At 48.9% G+C, this 26282-nt stretch overlaps 1 protein-coding gene across 2 annotated transcripts in view; it reads right to left on the minus strand.

The window, feature by feature from the left end:
- Positions 1–26282, minus strand: part of LOC144756261 (complement factor B-like) — a 457893-nt gene that overhangs the window by 137471 nt on the left and 294140 nt on the right. For both annotated transcript variants that reach the window (XM_078645906.1, XM_078645904.1), the window contains exon 12: positions 25331–25451. In XM_078645906.1, the coding sequence (XP_078502032.1) occupies positions 25331–25451 (121 nt within the window). The remainder of the gene's footprint in view (positions 1–25330; positions 25452–26282) is intronic.

Raw genomic sequence — 26282 nt, forward strand, 5'->3', positions numbered from 1 at the left:
CCAACTTATGGTACCTCGAACCAAAACTGTGATGTGGGGAGACCGACGGTTTGTAGTGGCGGCTTCTAAACTTTGGAATACCTCACCCCAGGACATTAGGGCATGTCCTACGCTACTCCAATTTCGAAAGAAATTAAAAACTTGGCTGTTCAATAAATAAACTTCCACATGACTCTAGGTATAGAATAATCATCAGAGCAAGGCAGTTTCAACCAGCCGGCAAATTATTTAGCGCCAAGACACCCCAGGGTATAAGCTGCGCTTTACAAATGCCAATAAATAAATAAATTTGATTGTGTGGACCATGCGCAGCTCTGGTCAACATTGGAACACATTGGGGTGGATCCAATTATTATCATATTCATAAAAGAATTATACAGAGATGCCGGGGCAAGAGTGAGGTTCGGGACCCAGGGGCAATGCACTCAAAAATTTGCCATAAACAGAGGGGTTAGGCAAGGCTGCATACTTGCGCCCCTGCTGTTTAGTTTTTATATAAATTCCATCGCAGAGAATCTAATAAACTTGGCAAGTGATTACCCAGCTGTCAATGGTAGGCCTGTACCCATCCTTTTATATGCCGATGACGCGGCAATATGTCTAGGACAAAGTTGGGCTTGCAGAGAGCTGTAACTGAATTTTCATCCTACATGGGTAAAAGAAACCTGAGGGTGAATATCTCTAAGACTTTCTCCATGTCCTGCTCCCAAAAATATAAGACACCACAATGCTCAATATACTTGGACCAGCAAAAAATTGCGATCACGGACACCTTCTGCTACCTGGGCGTTGTTTTCAATAGGAGAGGAAGGTGGAAACATGCAGTATCTGCTAGGAAACTTGCCTTTACCCGCGCTATAGGGGCCCTACGAACCTTTACAGCCAAAATTGGGGGTAAACCTATCGCTGAGATGTTACAGATCTATCGGGCAAAGTGTATAGCGACGGCCACCTATGGAGCGGGTCTATGGGGCTTCGAGAATGTGTCCTCACTACAAACTTGCGAGAACATTTTTATCTGCTACTTACTAGGCGTGCACAATACCACTTCGACTTTTAAGATCCACATTGAGGCTGGCCTCAAATACCTCAGTGACATTATAAAGTTATCACCCTGTTTGCTTTGGCATAAAATTTGGACTACTGTGGAATGCCAATTGAACAGAGAGCTCATCAAAGACTGTTTGACTTTGGATGGTGTATCAAAGGTTAAGTGGTTACGATACGTTCAGACGATGTTCTCTAACATTGGACACCCCGAATTTTATGATGATCCAGAGTCCTTAGAAACCCTGTCTAGGCCGCCTCTCAAAAAACTTTTAATTACACACCTAGAAAGTGCCAGATGGAACACTGAGAAACTTAAAAGTACCACCCTGAGCTACCAGCAAATTTCTCCCACTGAAGGCCTCCAACTTTATCTCAGGACTGAAACTGCACCCTACCCTCGCATGCTCCTTACTAGGTTGCGCTTAGGGATTTTCTTTCGCATGGTCACTTTTCCAAAACAGAACGATTGGGCCTCTTTGAACTTAATTTGCCCATGCGATGATCATTCAGCACAGAGTAACATCCATATCATGTTCTTTTGTAACCTGTACACCACCCCGAGGAAACTGTTCCTTTTACCACTACTCAAACGTTGGGGGATAAGAACATGTAAATCTGCATATTTGAAATTACTCTTGCTGGATGAGGAGTACGTCATTTTTGTTGTTTCTCGCTTTCTAATGTCAGTGATGAAATACAGAAACTCAATGACTTAAGCTTTACAAGTTTACATTAATTGAACACTGCAAAATGAGGCCTTCCGTTCAAATGTCTATTATAGACTTTTAATTTTTGGAAAAATGTTTTATATATTTCCTGCTTACGTGAAAACTGTTTTTAGATTTATGGTATAAACTGTACTTGTACGCTTTTATGATTTTCTGATAAATCGAATAAAGCTTATTTTTACTTACTTACTTACTTACTTACTTACTTACTTACTTACACTGTGGCTAACATCCAGGTGTGAACTCTAGTCACTCCCATGGCCTGTGTTGTTGGACTATCAGGTTTGAAGTCCATCTTGCTGTGACAGACAGCATTTCAAGTAGAAAAGCTTCAAAAGAAGCAGAACCCCAATTATAAAACTTTAAAGACCCAGACCTCTAGTCACATTTGGTGTCTCGTAATGGACTATAAGAAGTGGAGGTTGGGACCCCAAAAATTGACATCTGCCAAGCCTGTGTGAGGAGGGGAAGATTTGCTATACTTCTGCCTGTGGCCAGGACTGGGGGCCAAGTCCTGCTAGTCTCCCTGCTGGGTGAGGGGACATCCCCAAGGGGAAACGAAGAGCACCAGCTCTGGAGCACCAGCACCTGCCTGCCTGCTTGACGAGACCACTGTGCCCCCATGGGGAGGAGGAGAGTATTGGAGGGAGTGAGGTCCAGTGGGTAGCCCTGTTGAGTGGACTCTCCGTGTGAGGAGACAGCTGCTGCACCAATTGGGTCGATGCCTGTATGCAGATTTAAGTTGGCAACCCCTGTATGCTAGCAGAGGGCCACTGTGAAGATTGCAGTGGAAAGATTTACATGGGGTAAGGGCAGAAGACTCTGTGGCACTGTTGCGTTGACCTGCATGCCAGGAGGGCACACTGTGGAAAAGACTGCCTTGCGTAGGCGGGTCAAAGATTGGGCAACACAGTAGCAGTGACACCATATGTCAGGAAGGGCTGCTCCAGTAAAGACTGCCATGCCGTAAGGGCCAAAGCCTTTTTGGAAGTGATGTGGCAACCATGTATGCCAGGAGGGGCTGCAGGAAATGATTGTGCCATGTGGATTGGACATGAGCCCATGAACAGTGAGCAGCGGTTCCCCGCAATGAGGTAATGCTTTTGAGTTTGATCCCCCTCCTCCTTATTTGTATTTTAAAGAACACGAAGAGATCTCATTTCCTTTTGAAAAACTATTTTTTGTAATCTTCTTTTTTATGCTTGATGTGTAAGTGCATTGTGACGTTCAGTACAGAAATAACATCCTTCTTATTCAAAGGTTTCTTATTGGCACATTAATAGAACTGCACCAGCCCATCAAAACGCTGCATTGAGGGATTGACCCTGGACCTACACTCTTCGCTCTCCGACAGAAAATACAACATCGATAATGGTAAAATGAAGATAGTAGACGTTTTTATTGATGAGCACACGAACCATGCTGTGTTACCAATGACCTAAAAAGCCTTGAGAAAGCCCTGGTCAGACTGACTGCTGTGGGTGAAACACGTGTCGGCTGGTGCCTAGTAGCCCCTGCGTGCCCAATGGCCCTCTGAAAGGGGTTCTGACAAATGGCTGCAGAAGTGGCATTGGCCATTTCCAATTTGCACCAGTAGTACACTAAGTACATTTTTTATTTTTATTTTTTTTTCACGTACAAAGGTGACACACATAGACAATGTAAATCTGGGGTTGGAAACTGACCTCAGCATCATATCCATAGATCAGATTAAGGATTTATGTAGGGACAAAGGGTGGAGAATTCCTGGAAGTAGGGACAGAAAGGTCCTTGTTAATTTCATTAGGGACCCGTTTAAGACTTGGTGAAAGGGATGAGGCTGTAGTTGACTCTGGGAAGGGAACCTTTTTTTTTTTTTTTTTTTGGGTGTAAGATGTTTATTGCACTTTCCATAATAAAACAGTTACAAACAAGGCGCCTACAACCGCAGTGGGCCGGCTTCAATTATACTCAGCAGATAAAAGATGACATTAAAGTTACACAGCCCATCAGCCGACATCCAACGGACCGGCGGCGTCCCGGTTGCAGATCTTAGATATTTCTGTCAGTGCTGTTATCGTTTACACGCATGTGTCCGTTCTTACTTTTGTATATTTTAAAATTCAATTAACATAACATTACATTACTCAACCAGCAATGAACCTTTAACTACTAGAGCTCTGTATCACAGCATCCTCCCTCCTCAGTGCCATCTTTACATTTTAATCCCAAGCATATGTCTGTATTCGCAGTTTGTACATTTCAGCCCTCATCCACTTCCGATTCTGACGTACTGTGTGCAAGCAGATAGGCACGCAAGAACCCCCAATAATCTTTGGGTCTAGCCCCAGTCGGCAATTCTTCCTCATACGTATTGAGTGTGTCTCGACAGTACGTCATATCCTCCAGCCACTGCGTCACCTGTGGACCCCGTTTGCTATTCCAGTGGAGGGACACCCTTCTTTTGGCCAACAAGAGTGCCACCGCACAGAACTTACGCTTCAAGGCCCTCAGCTGCGGAACAATACCCAACAGGCAGATCTTCACCTCGCACGCCATTGATATTCCAAGCATTTCATTAATAACTTGTATAACTTGTTCCCAGTATCCCGCCACTTTACGACAATGCCATGCCAGATGTATGAAATCAGCATCTTCTTGACCACAACGGTAACATTTGGAGTCCTCTCTTAGGCCGTATCTGTGCAATCGCTGTGGTGTGTAATACACCTGGTGCAAGTATTTATAGTGAATGATTCTCAAATTGCCGTTAGGCGTCAACATGTTAGTGAGCATACAACAGGCATTCCACTCGTCATCAGTTAGCGGCATCTCCAACCCAGCACTCCACCTATCCTTAGCTTTGTCCGTATTACCACCCACCGCGTTCTGTAAGCTTGCGTATAGTTTGGACACCAAGTGTGAAGCTGCAGGCGTAGTGAGGAGCAATTGTAGTGGATCCAGTGTTTTAGGTTCTTCCGGGTGTGTAGGATAGTGCTCCTGCAGTGCCCTTTGCAGTCTATAGTAACTAAGGCTGAACAACAGGGATGGGTTGCTTATGTATTGTAATTGGGCCAAGCTCTGAAATTGACCCCCTTCATACACGTCACCCAGTGTGTCTATACCAGCCCGTTTCAAGAGGTCCATACCTACTTGCTCCTGCGTCACCGAAATGGCCGGGTGATGTGCTAGTGGAAGAGCTGGTGCGTATAGCGGTAGGCTGCTCGCCACCTTTCCCATCAGTCTCCAAGCCTCAGTGGTAGTGTTTACCGTATTAATATCCCGGTCGTGCAACCTGGGGCGTCTATGTGGCAATATATTAGCCAGTGGTATTGGGGCGGTGTCGCCCGCTTCCACCGCCACATGGGTCAGAAAGGGTATTTCGTGGTACCAGTAGTGCGCGAATTGCGCTTGTGCGCATAAATAGTAAAGATAGAAGTCTGGAACCTTGAACCCTCCCTTAGCATATGGTAGTGTCATGGTGTGCAGCTCCATCCTTGCCTGCTTCCCCGCCCAAAGCAAACTCAGTACCAGTGTTTTTATATTACGGAACACTGCTGCTGGCGGCCTTATCGGGACATTATTAAACAAGTAGAGGAACTTGGGTAATAATACCATTTTAACGATCGCGGCCCTGTCAGCCAGTGACAGAGGAAGTCTATTCCATCTTTTAACTTTGTCTTCAAGGGATGCTATGGCTCTGCCGTAATTCGTCCTGATGACCAATTCAGGGTCCCTATGGAACCAAATGCCTAGGTATTTCGTTGGCTCGTCTTGCCATTCTAATGGGTAGTCTAATCGCGTGGGGCGCGTACTATCTGTTAATGACAGGATCAGAGATTTATCCCAATTGATTTGCAACCCTGATTGCTGACCGAATTTCATGTATTCCCTTAACAGTGGATTTAAGTGCTGTTCAGGGTCCTTCACATATAACACCATGTCATCTGCATATAGCGAGATGTGAATGGGGCGTGTAGGCATTTGTAGTGCAGAATAATGGTGGTGTTGCCGTATTTTACAAGCCAGCGGCTCTAATATTAACGCGAATAACATCGGTGAGAGCGGGCAACCTTGTCTGGTGCCCCTACTGATTGGTATTGGTTCCGAAACATACCTGTTTACTCTAATGCGAGCCGTTAAATTGGTGTACAGCATCGTTATCCACCCCAGAAAGATAGGGGGAAACCCCATCCTCTCCAGTACTGCATGAATGAAAGGCCACCCAATAGTATCGAACGCCTTTGCTGCGTCCAACAGCACCGCCACTGCCTTCGTCTCGGGGGCCAGATAGTGCGCCAATGCGAACAATGTCCGGGTGTTATGTGTGGTGGCCCTATCTGGGATAAAGCCGGACTGATCAGGTCTTATTAATAGGGGCATTAGTGGTTTCAGCCTATCCGCCAGCAGACTTGCTATTATTTTCGTATCTACGTTCAATAGAGATAGGGGGCGATAAGAATCACACTTGTTTATCTCCTTGCCCGGCTTCAGAAGTGTAACTAGTAACGCTTCCCTCAGAGAAGCCGGCATTGTCTGGGCTTCGTGCGCTGCGCCGTAGAGCCTCACCAGGTGTGGAGCGAGCAAATCTGCATACTGTTTATAAAATTCTGTCACATAGCCATCAGGTCCCGGTGCCTTGTTATTGGGCAATCGCCTAATGGTGTCCGTGACCTCTTCCACCGTGACAGGGCGTGCTAAGTACTCCCTATGACCATTTGCTAGCCATGCTAACTCCACATCTTCCATGTATTTGAACAATTCCGCGCGCGAGGGCGATGGGCGCGCCTCGTAGAGTGTGCCATACGTTGTCATAAATTCCCGCATTATCCCTTTTACATCAGTAATCTCCTCTCCGGTCGGTGTGCATATGGATGAGATATGTTGAGTTGTCTTACCGGAACATATTTTCTCAGCCAGCGCTCTACCTGGCCTACCTCCCTCACCATAACGTCGAGCAGTCGCTCGCTTCGTAACATACCGAAGTTCATCTAGTGCGAATCCCCTATGTTCCGTTAACAGAACTTGGATGTCCCCAAGTACTTTAGTGTCCCTCGTTTGCGCGTATTGTTGTTCTAATACCTGTATTGCTTTTTCTCGTGTGTGCAGTTGGTGTCTGATATCCTTTAGTATGCCTGAAGTTGTACTGATGCACACCCCCCTGATTGTGGCCTTAAAGGCTTCCCAAAGTAATCCTGGATCGTCAGTCGTCGGGCCATTCAGATCAAAATACTCTACAATAGCCTCATGTATTGTGGTGACATATAAGGGGTCTCTCAAGGCTGTTGCATTGAAGCGCCATGTGAAGGGCGGTGGTTCGTAATGTGGGATATTAACTTCTAGGAGCACTGGATTGTGGTCTGATAGTGTTCGTGGTAAATGTTTGATACACGCTACCCAATTCAGCACTTCTTGCGTACCCAACCAATAATCCAGTCTAGCCCAACTATTGTTAGCTGCGTTAATGTGTGTTGCTGTTATCTCCCCAGGGTTACCAACTCTCCACAAATCTACCAGTCTCAAGTCCACCATTGCATCATGCAGCATGTTTCTGGCATTCCCATGTTGTTCCGACGTGTGTGCCGCCCTGTCTAGCGTGTCGTGCCGCGTTACATTAAAATCGCCTCCCCATATCATGTGTCATCTTGAAGTCATCAACAGTATGCCAGACCTCTCTGAAAAATCCCGGATCATCAACGTTAGGGCCATACGTATTTACCAACAGGAGCTTCTGTCCTCTCACCCTACCCGCCACCATCACGCTCCTCCCCTCCGAATCCGTGTGCACCTGCATGATCTCAAAATTCGTACCCTTCTTTATTAATATGCTCACTCCCCTGGAGTAAGTCGAGTAGGTCGAGCTGGACACAGATTCAGCCCATTTAGTTCCCAGTGTGGTCGGGCCGTCTCGTGCCAAGTGCGTTTCCTGTAAGAAGACTATATCAACATGCATACGGTTCAAATAAGCGAACAACTGCCTGATTTTTTTCGGGTTACCCAGGCCCCGGACATTCCACGTTAAGAATTTCAGTGCACTACTACATGACATTTGTACGTTGGTGGATTGCATTCAAATAGGATAGGCGTTTCGTATGCAGTGGGTGGCACAAGTGAAAATCACCAAACAGCATAAATATCAAAAGTATCAAAGACATATATTCGAATAAGTTCGCTGAGCATTTCGCAACCAAGGAGTTCGCCATGCCTCTCAGACACAGAGATTGTAGTTGAGTATAACTAGAACATTTTCCCCTCCCCCCGCCCACTTTAGCGCCCAAACTGTGCCAAAGCCATTCCCAATTAACTTGTAACTTCAATGAAAAACCTGTCTTGGGGTGCACCCTCATGGGGGTGTCACTAGGTTCGCACGACTCCATCCACATAGTGGATGTGGACGGACGCTTACACAGACGATAATATATTGCATACATGTGTCCTTCTTACTCCCTCCAATCCCTCAAATAGAAGCAAATGGTATTGCATTTCGTAGCTCTATCCACCTAGATCCCTCACGTCACCGTGACTTACATTTACAGCGACTTAGAGCCGCATTCGTCCCACATCTTGCATAGTAGGCAAGCAGTACCAGCCACAGTTCAATCAGTACGTGTATTAGAGGTCTACAGTGTACTCCTGGCGTCATTCAGTACCTATCACATCCTCCTGTTCTCGCTCTCTCTTTCCAGACACTCACTTCGCAACAATACCTGCAGTGTTATTCCGTTGATGCCGGCCATAGTCTCAACACGTAGGGAACTGCAGCGTCATACCATTCCCCAGTTCATTTGCGGCCGCCACGTGTCTCAATAGTTCCCATTGTATGTATGAGCGAGTGCAGGCCACAGTCCGTGTCTGAAACCCTGCTGTGATGTCCAGAAGTGATACAAGCAGAATATCACTCAACATCGCTCGTAGGTTCGTGTCGCTCTTGATCTTTACGTTCTTTTACGTGTCTCTTGATATATTCATGTGCCGCCTGCACTGTCAGAAATAGAACTGGCTTCCCTACATTCGTGAGCTTGAGCTTTGCCGGGTACAACATGGCGTATTCTAGACCAAGGTCTCGTAATTTCTTCTTCACCAGAGCAAATTCCTTCCTTGCCAGTTGAACTGCCATGGTGTGATCAGGGTAGAACTCCAGAGTGTTCCCCTGATGAGTTATCTTGCCCATTTCCCTGGCCAGCCGTAAGATCGTGTCCCTATCCCTGTAATTGAGCATGCGGGCTATGATCATGCGCGGGGCCGCTCCAGACTTTGGTACAGGAGCCAGGGACCTGTGAGCTCGTTCCACCAGGAACACTGAGGATAGTTTTTCGGAGCCAAAGATGTCTCTCATCAGTGTCTCAATGTAAGTTTCCATCTTCCCTGTATTGGTGGATTCCGGCAGGCCAGAAATGCGGACGTTGTTGCGTCTGGACCTGGCTTCCTGGTCCTCCACCTTGGCACGCAGGCTCTCCACTGTTTTCTCCAATCCACTGCAGGCCTTTGACGTGACTTTGTGGTCGTCTTCCACCCTGGAAATACGCTGTTCCGCTTCCACGATACGGCCATCGTGTTTTTCAATCTTCGCTGCCATACTGTCCACTCTTTGCACCACATTATCTAATTTGCCATTCATGTCTTGCAAGCTCTGTTGGATTGCGCGCAGCACTGACTCCATGCCCGTTCCCTCTGCCATCTCTCGATCACCCTCTGCCGCAGGGTCTGTTGGGGGAAGCTTGTCTTGGCGTCGCGCTTCAAACGGGAGCTTGGTTTGCTGCTTGTCTGGTTTCCCCATTTCCCCCCGTGGTTGTGATAGGGTCTTCCGTGGGCTGTCAGCCGGTATCGACCTAACAGTGGACGTAGCTGGAATGGTCGCTGTCGCTGTCCTCCACCGCGACGTGCGTGTAGACATCTACTGAGTTACTGGTTGAGAAGCTGTTATGTTGGGTTTTACCTTCAAGGCTCGTGGCCAGAAGCGCCGAGGAAGGGAGTGTGCGCTGCAAAATTCAGTGTTATTCGCTGCCCAGGCGGCACATGTGGCCCTCGCAATATTGGGCGTGTTTCACTCGTTCCCCCCCGCCGCCTTGACGTTATTCACCCATTGTTGTAAATATTTTTGACGTTATTCTGGTCTGTGGCCCGGGGTCATTCCAGACGGGGAGGGCCCTCTGGGCAATGCTTCTTTCTCAGGAGTTTACCACTGCTGATGCTCCTCATTACCTGCGGGGTTTGCTACCGCCTTCACTCCCACCATGTACATCGCCTTAATCACGCTGTGTGTTGGAGACAGCCACACCCCCCACAGCCACAGCCGCTCCACACGTGCGTCTCCCTTTTACCTCCGGAGCTCGCGTCCACTGACAGTTAACTATGCGGGGGCCCCTAACCGCCGTCTTGATCAGCCGCCGTTTCGCTGGTTGTGCGTTTCAGCGGCTCCGCCATTTTGTGCGCGCTGGAACGCACGGCAAAACACAGCGACAACGCTCGCCGCTGCTGTTCACCTTCGCTCTCGTGCTTCGCAGGGTGCCTCCACCCAGGCGATGCCAGCAGGTCAGGTCGCCAGTACCTCAGCTGTTGTCGCTTATTGGCGAGTGCATCAATCCTCCCTGGCCGCCATTTTGGAGAGCTCCCGCGTCCGCTGCACCATTCGCCCTGATATCTTCTCTCATGTCCATCGCCTGGTCACCTGCTGGACATATTCGTGCGCAGGCCGGGTTCCGACGCCAGATTCGTATTTTTTCGGGACGGTCTGCGGGGATTAGAGGGGTCAAAGGCCTCAAATGTCGCGCCCGTCCGGCGGAGCTGACGGGTCAGTCAGCCATTCCGCAGTGCGCCCTCTAGCGCCCCGGGAAGGGAACCTTAGTGGGTACCCAGGAAGAGATCCTCCACTCTCACACACACCTAGTATTAACACCAAGGTCATACTGGTCGTACTAGGCATTTCCCCTGGAGGCTGGTAGGGTGGGCAGCAGCTTTTGTTACTGGGGCCAATTGTGTAGTTGTGCAGCAGTTTAAAAAGCACTGCTGGGTTCCTTGTGTATCTAACAATTTTCAAGCAAGAATGGTAATGCAAAGGGGGGCGTGGCTTGATCGCCGACGGGAATGGTGGCGTGAGCTCGGAGCTCCGCGCCTGATCCCCCTATTATCCTGTATTTCAGTGCGGCAGACCGTGCGGATGTGCCCGGCTAGACGGCAGAAGGGACCGAGACTGCTGCGGCGCTGCCTGAGGTGAGCAAGAGTACTCCGCAAGCTGGTAAACGAGGGTGCGGGGACGGAGAAGCCTGAGGCCGGCGAAGAGGCAAAATGGCGCCCGTAAGCTGATCGGGCTCCTGGGGACGGTGACCCTTGCTGGTGAGTGGTGGCTCCGATAAGACCAGGCAAAGGAGAGTGCGAACGCCGCATGGTTAAGGAGTGCGAGGTGTGCTGCGAAGCGGGGGAGAAACGCGACCCGCCCGAAGCCGGTTCCTGGTGTATGCTGACTCCCAACATGGCGGAGTTCGAGGAGCGGAGAAGCGGCTGATGGTAGGCGGTGCGGGGAGACCAACGGAGAGCCAGGGGACTGAGTACTGCGGTGTGCGGGAGAGGCGGAGCAGCATCGCCAAGCGGGAGCGGAGACCTGGAAACGGCGAATCGCTCAGCGTTAGGATTGTGGACTACTACGGGTGCAGAGGACGGTGGGGTGCGCTGGCACTGAGCGGGGCCCGCTAGCACTGGGCGGGGGCTGACCACCCGCCGAGAGGCCATTGATATCCTACGGCAAGGGGCAGGAGGATGTACGAGCTGGGCCCCGTCTTGCACTTGTCACACTGCGACCAATGGACTAGTGGGCTGGAGTGGAATCGCCGACGGTCTCCTTTGGGAGGAGGACGCCCGGGACTAGACTCAGAGGGGGCCTACCAGAGGGAGCTGGGTGTATTCCAGCGGCACCCCCCGGCGAAAGTGGAGTGTTGTGGTCGTGAGAGAGTGGCCCCCTGATAGACTGGAAGACGAGCCGGGTAACGGGTTAGGAGGGAAGGAGATTGGAGGCACTGGAGGGCCCCCAGAACGTTGAACTCGAGGAATCTCTTGTCCCGCTGGTGGTTTCCCTCCGCAGGGCGTGGGCCCCTCGACGCACGCAGTGGAGCGTACAGGTGGATGAACGGACTAACCTGCTATTGCTGAGGGGCACCTCTCCTGATGACAGAGGGGATAGAGGCCTTAGCCTAATACGAGGGAATCCCGAGATGGGAGCTGCAACTTGGGCCACGAGGTTGGCGGGAGCCAGCGCTTGAAGGGAACAGCACGTTCGTGCCTGGCGGTCACCGATATCAGAACTGCACAGAAGACCGACACTTAGGAGTGCCCTACGAGTTGTGCGACCAGCCCAAGGTCCCCCCCTACACCCTCAGACTTGAGCTGCCCCATGCGACATTAGCGGTATGTTGGAGTTGTAGGGAGCCCTGAATCATGGGGAAACTTAAGGGGTAAGCAGATGGCACCGCAACTACGGAATCCCAGGAGCCTACCACATCGGGGCCCACGGACCTCCAGCAACTACACGACCGCATACTGGAGGCCATTGCGGCAACAAGAGATGCATTGCAGCAGGACATTCCACAAGTGGCATCTGGGCTGGGGCTACTCCGTGCGGATCATGCCAAGCTGATGGATAGGGTGAAGCAGAATGAGGTCACGCTGCAGGAGTTGACCCCCGCTCACTCAGCCCTAGAAGTGAAGATGGAAAATGCCTTAGCTCGGATACAAACACTGGAGAGGAGAGCTGAGGACGCCGAAAATAGGAACAGGCGTAACAACATCCGCTTGGTTGGCCTTCCAGAAAAAATTGAAGGGGGGGACATGATCGGCTACCTGGACTCATGGCTTAAGGCGACAGTGGCCCCGGAGGGCCTGTCGCCTTTTTTCACACTCGAACGGGCACACCGGGTCCCTGCTAGGCCTCCTAGACCGGGCCAGCCACCTAGGCCGGTTATAGCAAAGCTGCTCCACTACAAAGATAGAGACTTTCTGCTCCAAAAAGCCCGCGACACAGGACCCTACCAAGTGGTCAATAGCAAGGTGACCTTGTTTCCTGACCACACCTACGAAACACAGCGGCTCCGAGCCTCCTTCCTCTCTGTTAAACGAGCATTCAGAGATGAAGGAATACAATACTCCCTGCTCTTCCTGGCCAAATTGCGAGTCGAGCTGGACGGCATGGCTCATTTTTTCCACACACCAGAGGAGGCCTGGTCATGGGTCGAAACCTACAAAGCTGGAACCGACCACACGCAACGTCAGTAAGAGGAGATACAGAGATTGACGCAGGTGCGAAAATCACAGAGACTCCGCAGAAAGAGGCGGGGCACCCGAACACCGTCAGCGTCGCAAACAGTAGAAGAACGGAAGGCGGCATTGCAAGCAGTGGTGGCGCTCTCGGGCGCTGGTCCGCCTCTATCGAAACACGGCACAGAATCCGAGGGCAATCACACGGGCTCGGAGACGGACTTGTTGGAGACGCATGGCCCCAAGGGACCGAACTTTGTATTTGTGATGACTGTTTGAGTGTGATGGGGGTGGAAAAGATGGGGTTGCTACCACACACGGGACTGCCGCAAGCCCTTTATGGAGGATTCTGGGGGCGAGGGTTACGGGTTGGCGCGGCTGCCTGTCGGTCTGGAGCCATTCCCTTAAGGCCCTTACGGCCCCTGCAGTGACGACTGCAGGATAGGCGGGAGTTAGAGTTGAATGGTGGCAGTTTGGACGGGGTCTTATGGGTTGCTGTTGGGTCCTGTTCTGGGGGGGAGGGAGGGGTAATTGTTGGGGAAGTTCCTTTGAGGCGATGGCTGGTATTTGTTGTTTGGGGGTTGGGAGGGAAGGGGCAGCAGGGGAATTGTTGGGCAGGTTCCACCACTGAAGCAGAGTCAACGACCGGTTTGGCCAGCTGTGAGATGGAGTGGGACAATGGCTGAAATTGATAATTTGAGATGTATGACCTGGAATGTGAGGGGGCTCCATACGATGGCAAGGAGACACAAGGTCCACTCTTATTTAACTCGCAGAGGGGTCCAGATTGCTTTTCTTCAAGAAACGCACCTGACAGCAACTGAGGGGCTAGCGCTGCAGCGTAGATGGCGAGGCCAGGTGTTAAATACCACCTATTCTGCGTTTGCTAGAGGGACACTGATCTGGGTGAGGGCTGGAGTGCCATTTCAGGTGACCCGATAGGCGATTGACCCTGAGGGAAGATTTGTGGCGGTTGTGGGTAAACTACGGGGCCGCGATATTACACTATGCAGCATATATGCACCCAATATGGAACAACTGGTTTTCTTGGGGAAACTGTCAAGGACGCTTGCACACTTCCTGACAGGCCCGGTAGTGGTTGGGGGAGACTTCAACTCGGTGACGGACGTCTCGCTAGACAGATCTCACCCATCGCTTGGTGACTCCCCGGTACACCGGTTGGCCAAGGGTAGGCTAGAATGGCAGGCACGCTGGAGTTTGGTGGATGCTTGGCGCGTATGGCACCCGACCGATCGGGATTACTCCTACTTCTCTAGTGTGCATGAGCTGCATGTTCGGCTGGATACAATGCTATGCTCCCCACTGGTGATTCCATCTGTGGTCCGCGCCGAATATCTCACCAGAACAATCTCAGATTACAACCCCCTATTGGTCACTTTAGACTGGATGTCTGAGACTCCATGTATTCCCACTTGGAAACTACGCCCTGACACCTTGGATGACCTGCCCTTTCATGCAATGCTAGAGGAGGTACTTACGCAATATTTTGCAGACAATGCTGGCACCACCGCGACCAGGGCAAATGAGTGGGACGCCTTCAAGGTCGTCATTAGAGGGCTCTGTATCGGGAAGCAGGCGGGGGTACCGAAGGTTCTCCTAGGAGACCTTTATAAAGCGGAGAAAAACCTGAGGGACGTAGAAATAGTGAGACCTGGGCACCCTGAATTACAAGAGAGAGTCGGCACAGCTCGGGAGGCAGTGGCCGTCGAAGTAGAGCGACTCCGTAGCTTTGACTACAAGACCTACTCGACGAGGGTGCATGCAGAAGGTGATAAAGCGAGCACACTGCTAGCATGGTTGGCCAACCCCACACGGCGGCATTCCCCCTTCCGGGCTTTAGAGGAAGACGGGGGTTCTATGGTGCATACTCAGGCTGGAATACTACAGGGCTTTACACATTACTACGAGAAGCTTTATAAAAGCATGCTGGCGAACGGAGATCCAGCTCTGGACGCCTTTTTGGACAAGCTGGATTTGCCACAAGTAGACCACGATCAAGCGGAAGACCTAGGGAAAGATATAGAGCTGGGGGAGATTCGAGGTGCTATAAAGCGTATGGCCCGCAATAAAACACCAGGGCTGGATGGTCTGCCGATAGAATTTTATGGTAAATATGTGGACCTTTTGGCGCCGAGGCTATTGGAGGTATATAAAGAGGCCAAGGAAGCGGGTCGCTTGCCCCAATCAATGAGAGAAGCGCTGGTGATCCCGTTGTTGAAACCAGGGAGGGAAAGTAGCAGCACGGATTCGTATAGGCCGTTGTCCATGTTGACGACTGATTACAAAATTCTTAGTAGTATATTGGCAGCCCGATTACTGCCATATATGACCTCGTTGGTCCACAAAAATCAGTCGGGTTTTTTCCCTACGCGCAACACCACTTCGAATATTCGAAGACTCATACGTCTTATGAGCGACGACAACTCCGAGGCACAAATGCCATTGATCCTGTCCGTCGACATAGAAAAAGCTTTTGATAGCTTGGAATGGGACTACTTATATAATGTTTTGAAGCGCTTCGGTCTTGGAGAAGAGTATATACAATGGACGAGAGTCTTATATACCTCGGCGGTGGCGAGGGTACGGGTGGGGAGGCTGATATCGCGCCAATACCCGGTAACACGCGGTACGAGACAAGGATGCTCGTTGTCCCCCATCTTGTTTGCCCTCGCCATAGAACCTCTAGCTAGCGAGATCAGGACGGGGAGACATTATAGAGGGCTGGACGGCAGGGATGGGCGACACCTTATATCCCTATATGCAGACGACCTAATCCTATTTCTTGAGAATGCAGAGGCGGCCTTGACTGGGGCAGAAAGACTACTTCAACGTTTTGGAGAGCTCTCAGGCCTAAAAGTCAATTGGTCCAAGACGTGTATGTTTCCCGTGCGGCAGGGGGAGGTTAGGCCCGATGGACACCCGTTAATAAAATGGGAACCTACCCGTTTGAAATACCTCGGGTGTACATATACCACACACCGGCGGACATGTTGGAAGGCAATGTGGGTCGTTGTATACGGGCACTGAAGGGCAGTATGGCCTTTTGGGCGACTCTGCCACTATCACTGATGGGCCGGATCTCCCTCTTGAAAATGGTAGCATTGCCGAGACTTCTGTACTATTTACACTGCCTGTGTGGATACCCTGTTCCCTTTTTAAAGCGTTAAAATCGCAGATATCCTCATATCTTTGGGGCGCAGGGAGATGCAGGGTCGCCCAGAACACGCTCCTCCGACCGAAAGATGAGGGGGGACTTGCAGTCCCGGATTTCGAACTTTACTATTTAGCAGCTCAGTTGCAGCTCTTTACACAGGAAGTGGCGAGAGTGTTCAGAGGCCCAGAGCAGGAGAGGAAGGGAGGCATACCGCGCCATGTCTTGGCTTACATAACACTACAACAGAAGCTAGACTTGCGAGACCTAACCATGGAGGAACAAACACTCCGCCTTTGCTGGAACAGATCCCAACGCCTGGCGGGAGTGCGTCCCCCGTACGCGCCGGAAATACCTATTGGAATGGTGACGGCGTTACCGCATGGTGGAGACTGGTCGCAGCTGCAGGTCTGGGAAGAGGCGGGACTACACGTGGTAGGGGATTTTTACGAGGACGGGGCGCTGCTGCCTTACCAATCGCTCCAGGAAAGGTTTGACCTACCAAGGGGGGGATTCTTATTGCATGCTGCGATCACTAGAGCCGTGCAGGCACACTGGCAGGAGGGATTACTGGAACCCACGATGTCTATGGCCTGCCAATATACCATGATGGCGGCGGGTACTTACAAAGCGGTCACATGTCTCTATACTATAATGCTCCGAGACAACTTGCCGCCTTTGACCGGGTTGAAAAACAAATGGGAAGAAGATATAGGAAGGGAGTTCCCGGAGACGGCTTGGGCGCAGATAATGCGACGAGCCCGCAAGAGTACTAGGAACGCACGCTTCCAACTAGTGCCCTTTTTCATATTGCATAGAGCGTATTTAACACCAGGGAAAATTCGTAAGTATTTTGGAGCGAATGAGGCAGCGTGTCCTAGATGCACTAGAGAGGCGGTCGAACTGGACCACATGCTGTGGACTTGTCCAATGCTGGGAGACTATTGGAAGGCGATAGGAGATACGCTGAACGAGGTGACGGGGAGACAGTTGCAGTTTGACATGGCTATCGGTGTCCTACATTGGTTCCCTCACACCCCCAAACACAAGAATACCAGTAAATTTATTGACATGGGCCTTATATTAGCCAAACGCGAAATCACTCGGCATTGGAAGGCAAGAGCTGGTCCTTCGTACAGACGTTGGATGAATGAATTCCTGAAATGGGCTGCATGCGAAAGCTCCCTTAGGTATCAGATGGCGCGTAGGCGACAGGACGACAAAGCATTGGACGCAGCGACGGCGTGGGAGGTGTTAGCACAAGCCCTAAGGGACCTAGAGACACATGACGAGGAGGAGGAGCAGGATAATGAAAGGGAACCCCTCCGACACACCCAGGACACATCGCACTCCGAAACACTTAACGCTCCTGGCACATAGCTCTAGAAGACTGACTGAGATGACACGCGGAAGTGGTGAGACATTGGGGAGGGGGGGGTGGGAGTGGGGAGGCCCCGTCGGGAGCACTAAGGGACTGTAGATTGCGGAGCAGCACCCCCTAGTGAACACAGCAGAAGGAACACTCAGGACACGGCACACAATATCGTAAGGTTGGCGAGGGACACTCTAGAGGAGTGTTACGGAGGTCGTTCCACTTAACACGGAGATAGGGGTTTTCCTATCGAGCATAGCTACCCGCTGGAGGGTTCACAGGATTGGGGGGAGAAGTGGTATGGCAGCTACAAAGAGTATGTTATATTCAGATCACAGAACAGTGTTTTATGTGCATAGTTCGGTGGGTTGCTTTTGCCACAGTGATCCTTTTGTTAATGTGTGAATCCTGCATCTTGTACTCCCCTTTGTTTTAGGTTACATTTTTTATCCACTGATTTACACACATGATTCATTGTCTCTATAGGTGCGTGTGATGTAAAATGCTCCAAAACCTTACACTGGTATGAAAAATGCTATAAAATAAATGAAATCGATGTGAGAGCGGGTTTATGGCGAGAGGAGAGGCACTGTTTGATGGTGATAGTGAAGTAATCACTGAAGAGCCCCAATAAAGATTGCCATGTCCTGGTGCACTGTAAAGTATCATTTACTATGCTTTAAAAACAAATACAATTCAACATAAAACAAATACAATTTTCCCAAGTTTTCTTTGGGGTAGAACCCCCGCTTCCCTCCCCCACAGGCCCACTTGTAGTGGACAGGTTTGCTTGTTGCACTTGCTCACTACGCACCAAATGGGGGCTTGTCTGACTAAATTTGCCATGGGTGCTTTGGGTTCCTAGTCTGACCCTGATTAATACTGCCACTCACTTCTCACAATGGCTGACCCACTGGGCTATCCCGCCCTACCACGCGAGAATTCTCTTTCTACTTGTTCTCACACGACTGACAAGCATCTCTAGATCGCTTCCTCTACTGCCACACTACACAGGTCACTATAAGACAAGCTGAATATCTTGGAAAAACCATTTCCAACCATAACCCTTGCTTGCAAGACTCCCCTCCCCGATTCCGGCATTTGTGGCTCCAACCCACCATACTGGAAGATCAAGCCTTCTGCAAGACTATGTACGAGTTCATCATCCGATACTTTGAGGACTCGGAGAACAGTGGCGCAGCGACTCATTGAATGGGACGGTTTTAAATCTGTTGCGTGTGGTCTTTGCATTCACTTAGTGGTCGGAGCTCAAGCCCAGTAAACCAAAAACTGTGTGCTCTGGAGCGCACTCTTGCTAAGCTAGAGCAGAACACCAGTGCCAAATAAGAACTCCTTGCCGTTAAAGACAAGCATGCCCAAGTAATTAAATAATCACATCCACGTGGTGCCTTGATTATAAAGGCGACTTCGCGAAAGCACATACAGAGATAGTTAAATCGTGTTAGCTCCTTGCCTGGTTAATATGCCTGACACAGCCAATACTCATATTACTACAATCCAACTTTTCCTTGATACCCTGACTGTTAGACCTGGCATCATTGGTGTGGGTTTCCCCTATATTTTTTGCCTTTGCCTCCTGTTATTTTGCTGTGTGTTGGATCCTGTTTTTGTTGGTCTAGATGCTTTGGGCACATTGCCACTGCTGTTCAGTGCCAAAGTGCAAGTGCTCCCTGCAAATTGTGTTTATGGATTGGTGATTCCATGATTGGCATATTTGAGTTACTAGTCAGTCCCTAGTACAGTTTACTGTGTGTACCAAGAGCCAGTAAATCAAATGCTGCTAGTGGGCCTGCAGCACTGATTGTGCCACTCACGTACGCAGCCTGTAAATGTAACTCAGACCTGCCACTGCAGTGTCTATGCGCAGTTGGTACTGCCATGTCGACCTACAAGTGCACCCACTTGTCAGGCCCTAACCTTCCCTTTCCTTACATGCGAGTCAACCCTAAGGTATGCCAAAGGTACCCCTGTGGGCAGGGTGCAGTGTATGTGAAAGGTAGGACTTGCCCTGATGTGTGTGTGGCATGTCCTGATAGTGAAATACTGGCAATTTCTTTTTTCACAATTGTAAGGCTATCTGTCCCATGGGATAGCATGGGAGTTCATTTATAACATCTTATAAACATGACTTCCCATTGGGACAAGATGGGAAAATAACATTTAGTATGACTGAACTCAGTATGTAAAGATGCATCTTTTAGTAAGGATGATTTTTACATTCTGTGTTTGAAAATACCACTTTTAGAAAGTGAGGAGAAGTACTGCCCCTTTGCTGTGTGCTGTCTGGGGTTTGCCAGCAGTGGCTGTTTCTGCCAAGGAAAGGACAAGGACTTTTATGTGTGCGGTGTCACCCTGCTTGAGGAAGATCTCCAAGGCCTTGAAGCAGAGCTTACCTCCTATTTTTGAAGTCTCATGGATAAGAAGTATCTACCCCCAACTCCCATGAACTTGCTTGCAGGGAGGTCTGACCTTCCAGGAGTGCCTGCTGCTGTTCTAGGCCTCTGCAGGTTATTCGTGCTGTTGGGAGCTGGGAAAGCAATGACAAGAAGTGTGACGCATCTACACCAGTTTCCGGCGCATCGCCGAAGAATGGATAGCTCGGATGAGCGAGGTGACGCCTACCTGCGGCTCGAGAAATCGCTGCATCAAGTGCATCGATCTACGGAGTCCAAGATCACAGGACCGATTCCAACGCATGCCCGGCTGTGCGGCTGCAAGAACCAAAGCATTGTGGGACCGTGGCTGCAAGAGCCAATGCATCCCCGATCCTCACTCATCGCATCTGGGTGCCACACCTTCAAGAATCCCAAGGCCGCAGTAAGAAACCGACACATCACCTCCCCGCACAGTAAGAAACCAACGCATTACCTCCCCTTCAGTAAGGAACCAACACATCACTGCCCCTGTGTGGCAGTAAGGCACTGAAGTATCGCCTCCCCTGAAGAAAGGAAGCGATGCATCACCTTCCCTGGGCGTAAGGAACCGAAGCATCACCTTGCCTGCGACAGTTTTTGTTTGAGCGCATGATGCATCCAAGTTTTGAAAGCGTAAAAAGTTTGCATATGCAATTTGCTTTGAACAGAACTGTCTCTACCTTTTCAAAGTCATATTTTTATTACTGTAATGTGAATTTTTGTAGATTTGGTCTTATTTGGTTTAGATAAAGATTACTTATTTTTCTAAACTGCTGTGGTGTCCATTTGAAGTGTTTTCACTGAATTACTGTATGTGTGCACAAATGTTTTACACACTGCCTCTGAGATAAGCCTGTATGCTCTGCCCAAGCTAACAAGGGGGTGAGCAGGGGTTATTTTAGAAGTGTATCCCCTTACCTTGATTAGGAAGAAGGGTCCCTACTTTGACAAAGGTGCAAACCGTTGCCAACCAGAGACCCCCATTTCTAACACTGACAGACTACCAAAAGGCGATCCACACCGCTTTTTGTGCTGACTACTAAATCTCTTTACAGTCCTGATTCCACCCCTTCCCTGCTCACATCTTGTACTTCTTAAATAACGTGACCATGCCCACAGATTAAGACTCTTGATAGCCCCATAAAACATTCAACATGCTACATTGCGAATACATGTTCACTGTGCTGCACAAATTAGGTCTCTGTGCCAGGATACTATGTTTAAGTAAACTTCTCTACTCTGACCCAACGTCCAGGGTCAAAATTGGTGAACTTATATCTGCCCCCTGCCCTGTGTGGAGTGCACTCAGCAGGGTGCCAGCTTTCGCCTCCATTTTTTGTGCTGGCGATTGAGCACCTAGCCATCTGCTTGCGACAGAGTGGAGAGAACAGGGGCATACCGCTGGGAGACGTGGCACATGGCATCCCTCTATGCGGACAATGTTTTGCTCTACTTCGGAGACATCCATGGAGAGGTAGGCTCAAGAACAGGCATCCTCTGCATGTTCCGTCTGGCTATGGGAGTTAATTGGGCTACATTATGCCTGTTTCCCAGGTACCCTGCGCAAGCTAGCACAGTTGATGACAGCCGAGTGATATGGAAATCTTCTACGTTCTGCTACCTTGTTATAAACATCTATCCTTTCAATGTAGATATGCTTGATGGGAACCTGATGAAGGCGGTGTCGTTCCTCCAAGAGCAGGTCATGCTCTGGCACTCGCTTCCACTCACTATGCAAGTCCAAGTTGCTCTAGCAAAAAAAGGTGATGCTGCCAAGGCTGCTCTACTACTTTGCAAACCTCCCCATATCAATCAGTAAACTATGAATACCATATTATGTGGCTTTGTTTGGAGCAACGGATGACGTAAAGTTGTCCTGTCCAAACTTAAACTTCCGGAGAGGTCTCGGAGCACCAGACTTTGAACACTATTACCTAGTGGCGCCACTTCAGTGCCTTGCCCGCTCTTTGCCAAGGCATTATCTAGCTGAGGTGGGACTGCCTGATACAAGAGCAGCGCACAACCTTGTCCACAAGCTTTTCGTTCCTATATCAAGCCCACCCAAAACCTCTCATAAACTAATGCACACTGTGTATGAAAGCTAAATTAGGGCACAAAAGACCACACCCTCCATCCTGCCTTACACATCGAAGATCCCATTGAAGGCGTATGCCGTTGTTGATAGGCCACACAGGGGGAGATGGGAAGACCTTGAGTTAACGCACGTATTACATTCATCAGTGCAATTTAACTCTGATAAACCAATTTTGGCTGCTGACGGGCCAATTCTTAACCGATACGGATGCCTCATTGCCAACTCAGGACACATTTGGGGTACCACTGACACAGCACCCTTCCCACACCTTCTGACCCGAGCTCTCTACAACATCGGATCTAGTCAGCTACTTATCACCTCGCTGCTCTGAGCTATCCGTAACCGTACACAACCCTCACTTCCACAACTGCTGACTCAGCGGAAAGAGACCTTGTGTTCGCTCCCCCCCCCCCCACCACCACACAGAGTGAATGGACAGGACCCTATCCCTCCTCTACAAAATCTCCTGAAACGCCAGATACCCATACATTCAACATAACATACTTCATCACACTTGCCTTAGCCCAAAGCAGCTCAGCAAAATTTATGCAATGGCCGCCCTGTCATGTCCACGATATGCGAATATAAAGCACATGTTCTGGGGCTGCGCCCACTCCCACAGCTTTTAGGGACACCGTCTGCACCACCGTTCCGACAGCCATCGCCTGCCAGAGCCTGAAGAAACTAGAAGGCTGCCTACTGGGTCTATATAGTCGCCCCAAGACTGGTTGGTGTTGTGTGTGGACAGATACCAGTTCTAAGCCAGCACCCCCAGTGTTGTGTGCCTTTTATTGATATTTAAAGGGCGGCTATGTGTTTACTGCACCCATTCTAAACACATCAACTAAAAGCAATGCTAAATTAGGACAGTTGTTTGTCTGCACTGTGGCTGTCCTAATGCTGTCCATTTGGATCCCTTGTTTGAGAATCTCCGAGTATGTACGAGTCTAACAAAGGGGAGGGTGAGAGAGACGTGCCTTTATTGAGCCCCAAACCTGTAGGTACTGGGCACTTTCATGCTTCCTACAAACACCCAGGCTCCTTCCTCTGTCATCATTGGGTGTCCTGCTCTATACTACTGGCCACTGAACCTGCACACAGCACGCGTGCTCCCATAGAAGACGTTACTCAGGTTATTAACAAAACTGCGCAGCACAAGTATATCTCATGATGAAGACATGATGTTTAGCTTGGGCTGGGTCACAGTCCTCAAATGTGACTCATTTAAGTCATGTCATGTATTTCATATGATGTGGTCTGGGGGAAAAGCCACACTTGTTTCCTTCCATCTGGACCCATTATCATATAATGCCATTTCCTGTAAAGTCATCACTGGGGCTGAGGTCATGTGATGTCATTTCTCGTCATCATCATTCAAACTAGTGGGTTTGTACCTGTGAAATCCCACCTTTTTTTGTCACAGGTTGTTGGGAATTGTGCGTAAAGGTCCAAATGCTTAGTACTGGTTGCACACTAGTTACAAAATATGAACAGTGTGGGAAGCCTCTGTGTAGTTTTGTGGGGGGAGGGATGGGGTTGTTGGTGTGAGTAAATGCCCTTAATAAAAGTACTAATATTGAACAGGAGGCGTGCTCCGTCATATTATTTTATAAAGACTTTACAACATTCCAGAAGGTTCAAGCCACCAAGTTAATTTTAGATCTCTTTTAATACATTTTTTACCTGTGTTGTCAGATACTGTGTACGAGATGAAGTGTCATTAACACAGGAGGGCACACATTAGCCACAGATAAAACTCGTGAGGCCTCCTATAATTGTTTTAAATTCACACATACACACACGCAAACACACTTTATAGGTAGTTTGTACATATATATTCACTGAGAAAAATGTGACAATATAGTTAGGTGTTGGAATGAGACATGAGCCAATGTTATAAAAACCCCAAACTACTCAAATATGCAACGTTCAGTTTAGTGACTAACTGTAACGTGCACCCCCCTCATGCACTGGTTATGACCTCAAATATTGGATCATTCATGACATACTAAAAATGACACCACTCATGACATCATTTATGGCCTCTTAGTCAAAACCTCCAGCCAGACCCTGCATCCAACCCACCTCAGAACTTGGACTCAGTGCCTAGGCTAGGGCAAGGCACTCAACTGTCCGCGAGCATCAAACCTCCAGTGCACGCGATCTTCAGCCATCTGTAGGACATCTGACTGTTTCTGGACTTTGAGAATGCTGGATGTATTATACTATATACATAGTCCATTACTTCTATCACAAGCCATTCGAGAGCCAAACCCCCAGGTGAAACTAAGAGTTTGATGGGATTGATATGGAGACAGTAATGGTGAAATACCCTAGGAGGATGACACAGTAGCAGGAATAGAAGGGGATGGAAGTGTCGCCTGGGCTTACAAGTTACCACAATTAACATTCTGGCCCTCTCGTCCTGAACTTTCCTGAAAAACTCTAATGGTAAGCGATCAACAGCAGCATGACTAGAGCAATGTCACGAAAGGTGCATCTTAGGTTTATATTTTTGTTAAAGAAGCAGAAACAGCTTAAAGTCACAAATAAATATGGCTTTATCCACGGTATGCTTAGGGAGTGACCTAACTTTTACTGCAACTGGATTTAAAACCACAGGAGTGACACCACAAGTTGAGTATACTTTCACATTTGTAGAGTAGATGAAGCCTTAAGAAGTATTGACAATGAGTTGTGCTCAAGTGAAGGCATTTAAAGAGCAGCTTTTAATAATCTGAAGGTTTCATGCTCATAATGTCCTCTCTGCTGCGTCAATGAAACCAAATGACAGACCTGGGAGACCAATGAAAAACAAAATGGAGTCTTGATGTGTCTCCAGTCCTTCAGTCCCCCAGAGGTCTAAGTGTGTACAGTATTGGAAAATAAAAATGGAGTAAGTGATTGGTGATAAAGTAATCAAACAAAGCAATGGCTATTAAAACAAGAACGTTCAAGGTTCTTCAACTGAAATAACAGGAGAATTAAAACATGGATATGGGATCAAGCCAACCATACTATTAGGAACAAAAGGAGTGGGCCAAATTAACAATAGAAGTACTTTAAAGGGCAGGGGTACTATCACATAGGACCAGTCACATCTGGAGTCCAGTCCTTTTGCCTCATTTTTTTCATAATTACAGTATACCCCCTCTACTGCACAATGGGTTGTTGCTCTGTAACTAGTTTCTCGCTATAAAAAGCCATAAACATGAATACAACAAAGATGGCAGGCATTTGAATTGCTTCACTTACCATCATTTGTGGATACCTTGATTTGATGCGCCTGGTCGTCGATATCGAAGCAATGCGCTGCCGTCAGAATAAAATGAGGGCTTAGCACGGTCGCCTTGCATTTCTCCAAACCACTTGCTCTCTTGTGAAGAAGGGAGAAGGCATCAGTGAGAAAGGCACCAGCAGTACTGATTACCCCATCCACCTTTTCATGAACACCAGCAAACCTATGCAAAGTATCAGACCTTCTGTTTAGCCTGTCTCTTCCAATTCTTTTGGTATACACCAGATTATGGTGTATACCAAAAGTATTAAAGTGCTACCCAGAGCACTGCTCATACCCATCATGAAGTGGATTCTGTACTCATTGTCTGAGCTACTCATAATGGCATCAAAATGCTAGGGATAGAGGGAAATCCCATCACCATGGGATTACAGGTGGAGCACCAGAACATGAATAAGTGAACCTGTTAGTGTGTTCAGCCTGAAAGCGGGCAGCAATGAAAGGAGTCTGAAAGCTCCTTGGAGGAATACGAGAATCTGAGTAGCTCAGGCAGTCCCAGGTAGTCTCAATTAATTCATGTACAAGGTAGAGGTCATTCACACAAGACTGTGGGATTCATTCTGAAACTGAAGTGACTGGGAAAGACAGCCTCTACTTTGCTGGTGGGATGTTGCTTACCAGAGGGAGAAGATGGGATGGCATTGTGTTGAAGCTTCCAGGCGCACATTGTGCCAAAGGAGAAAAGGAGTGAACACCAGGAAGATGATATGCTAGACTGCTAGAACCCTCACCAAGTTTACACTGAAAGGAGTGTTAAGGCCAATGTTAAACCTCAACTGTGTCAGAGAAAACGTTCATCCTTATGCGATCTTTACGGCATCAAAATTGTACTACACCTCATTCCATAAATGAAAATGTGTACGAGTTTTATATGATTGATAATTACAAACATCTGCAATGAGACTAGGT

Source organism: Lissotriton helveticus, chromosome 5_1 (assembly GCF_964261635.1).
Source record: "Lissotriton helveticus chromosome 5_1, aLisHel1.1, whole genome shotgun sequence".
NCBI classification, from domain to species: Eukaryota; Metazoa; Chordata; class Amphibia; order Caudata; family Salamandridae; genus Lissotriton; species Lissotriton helveticus.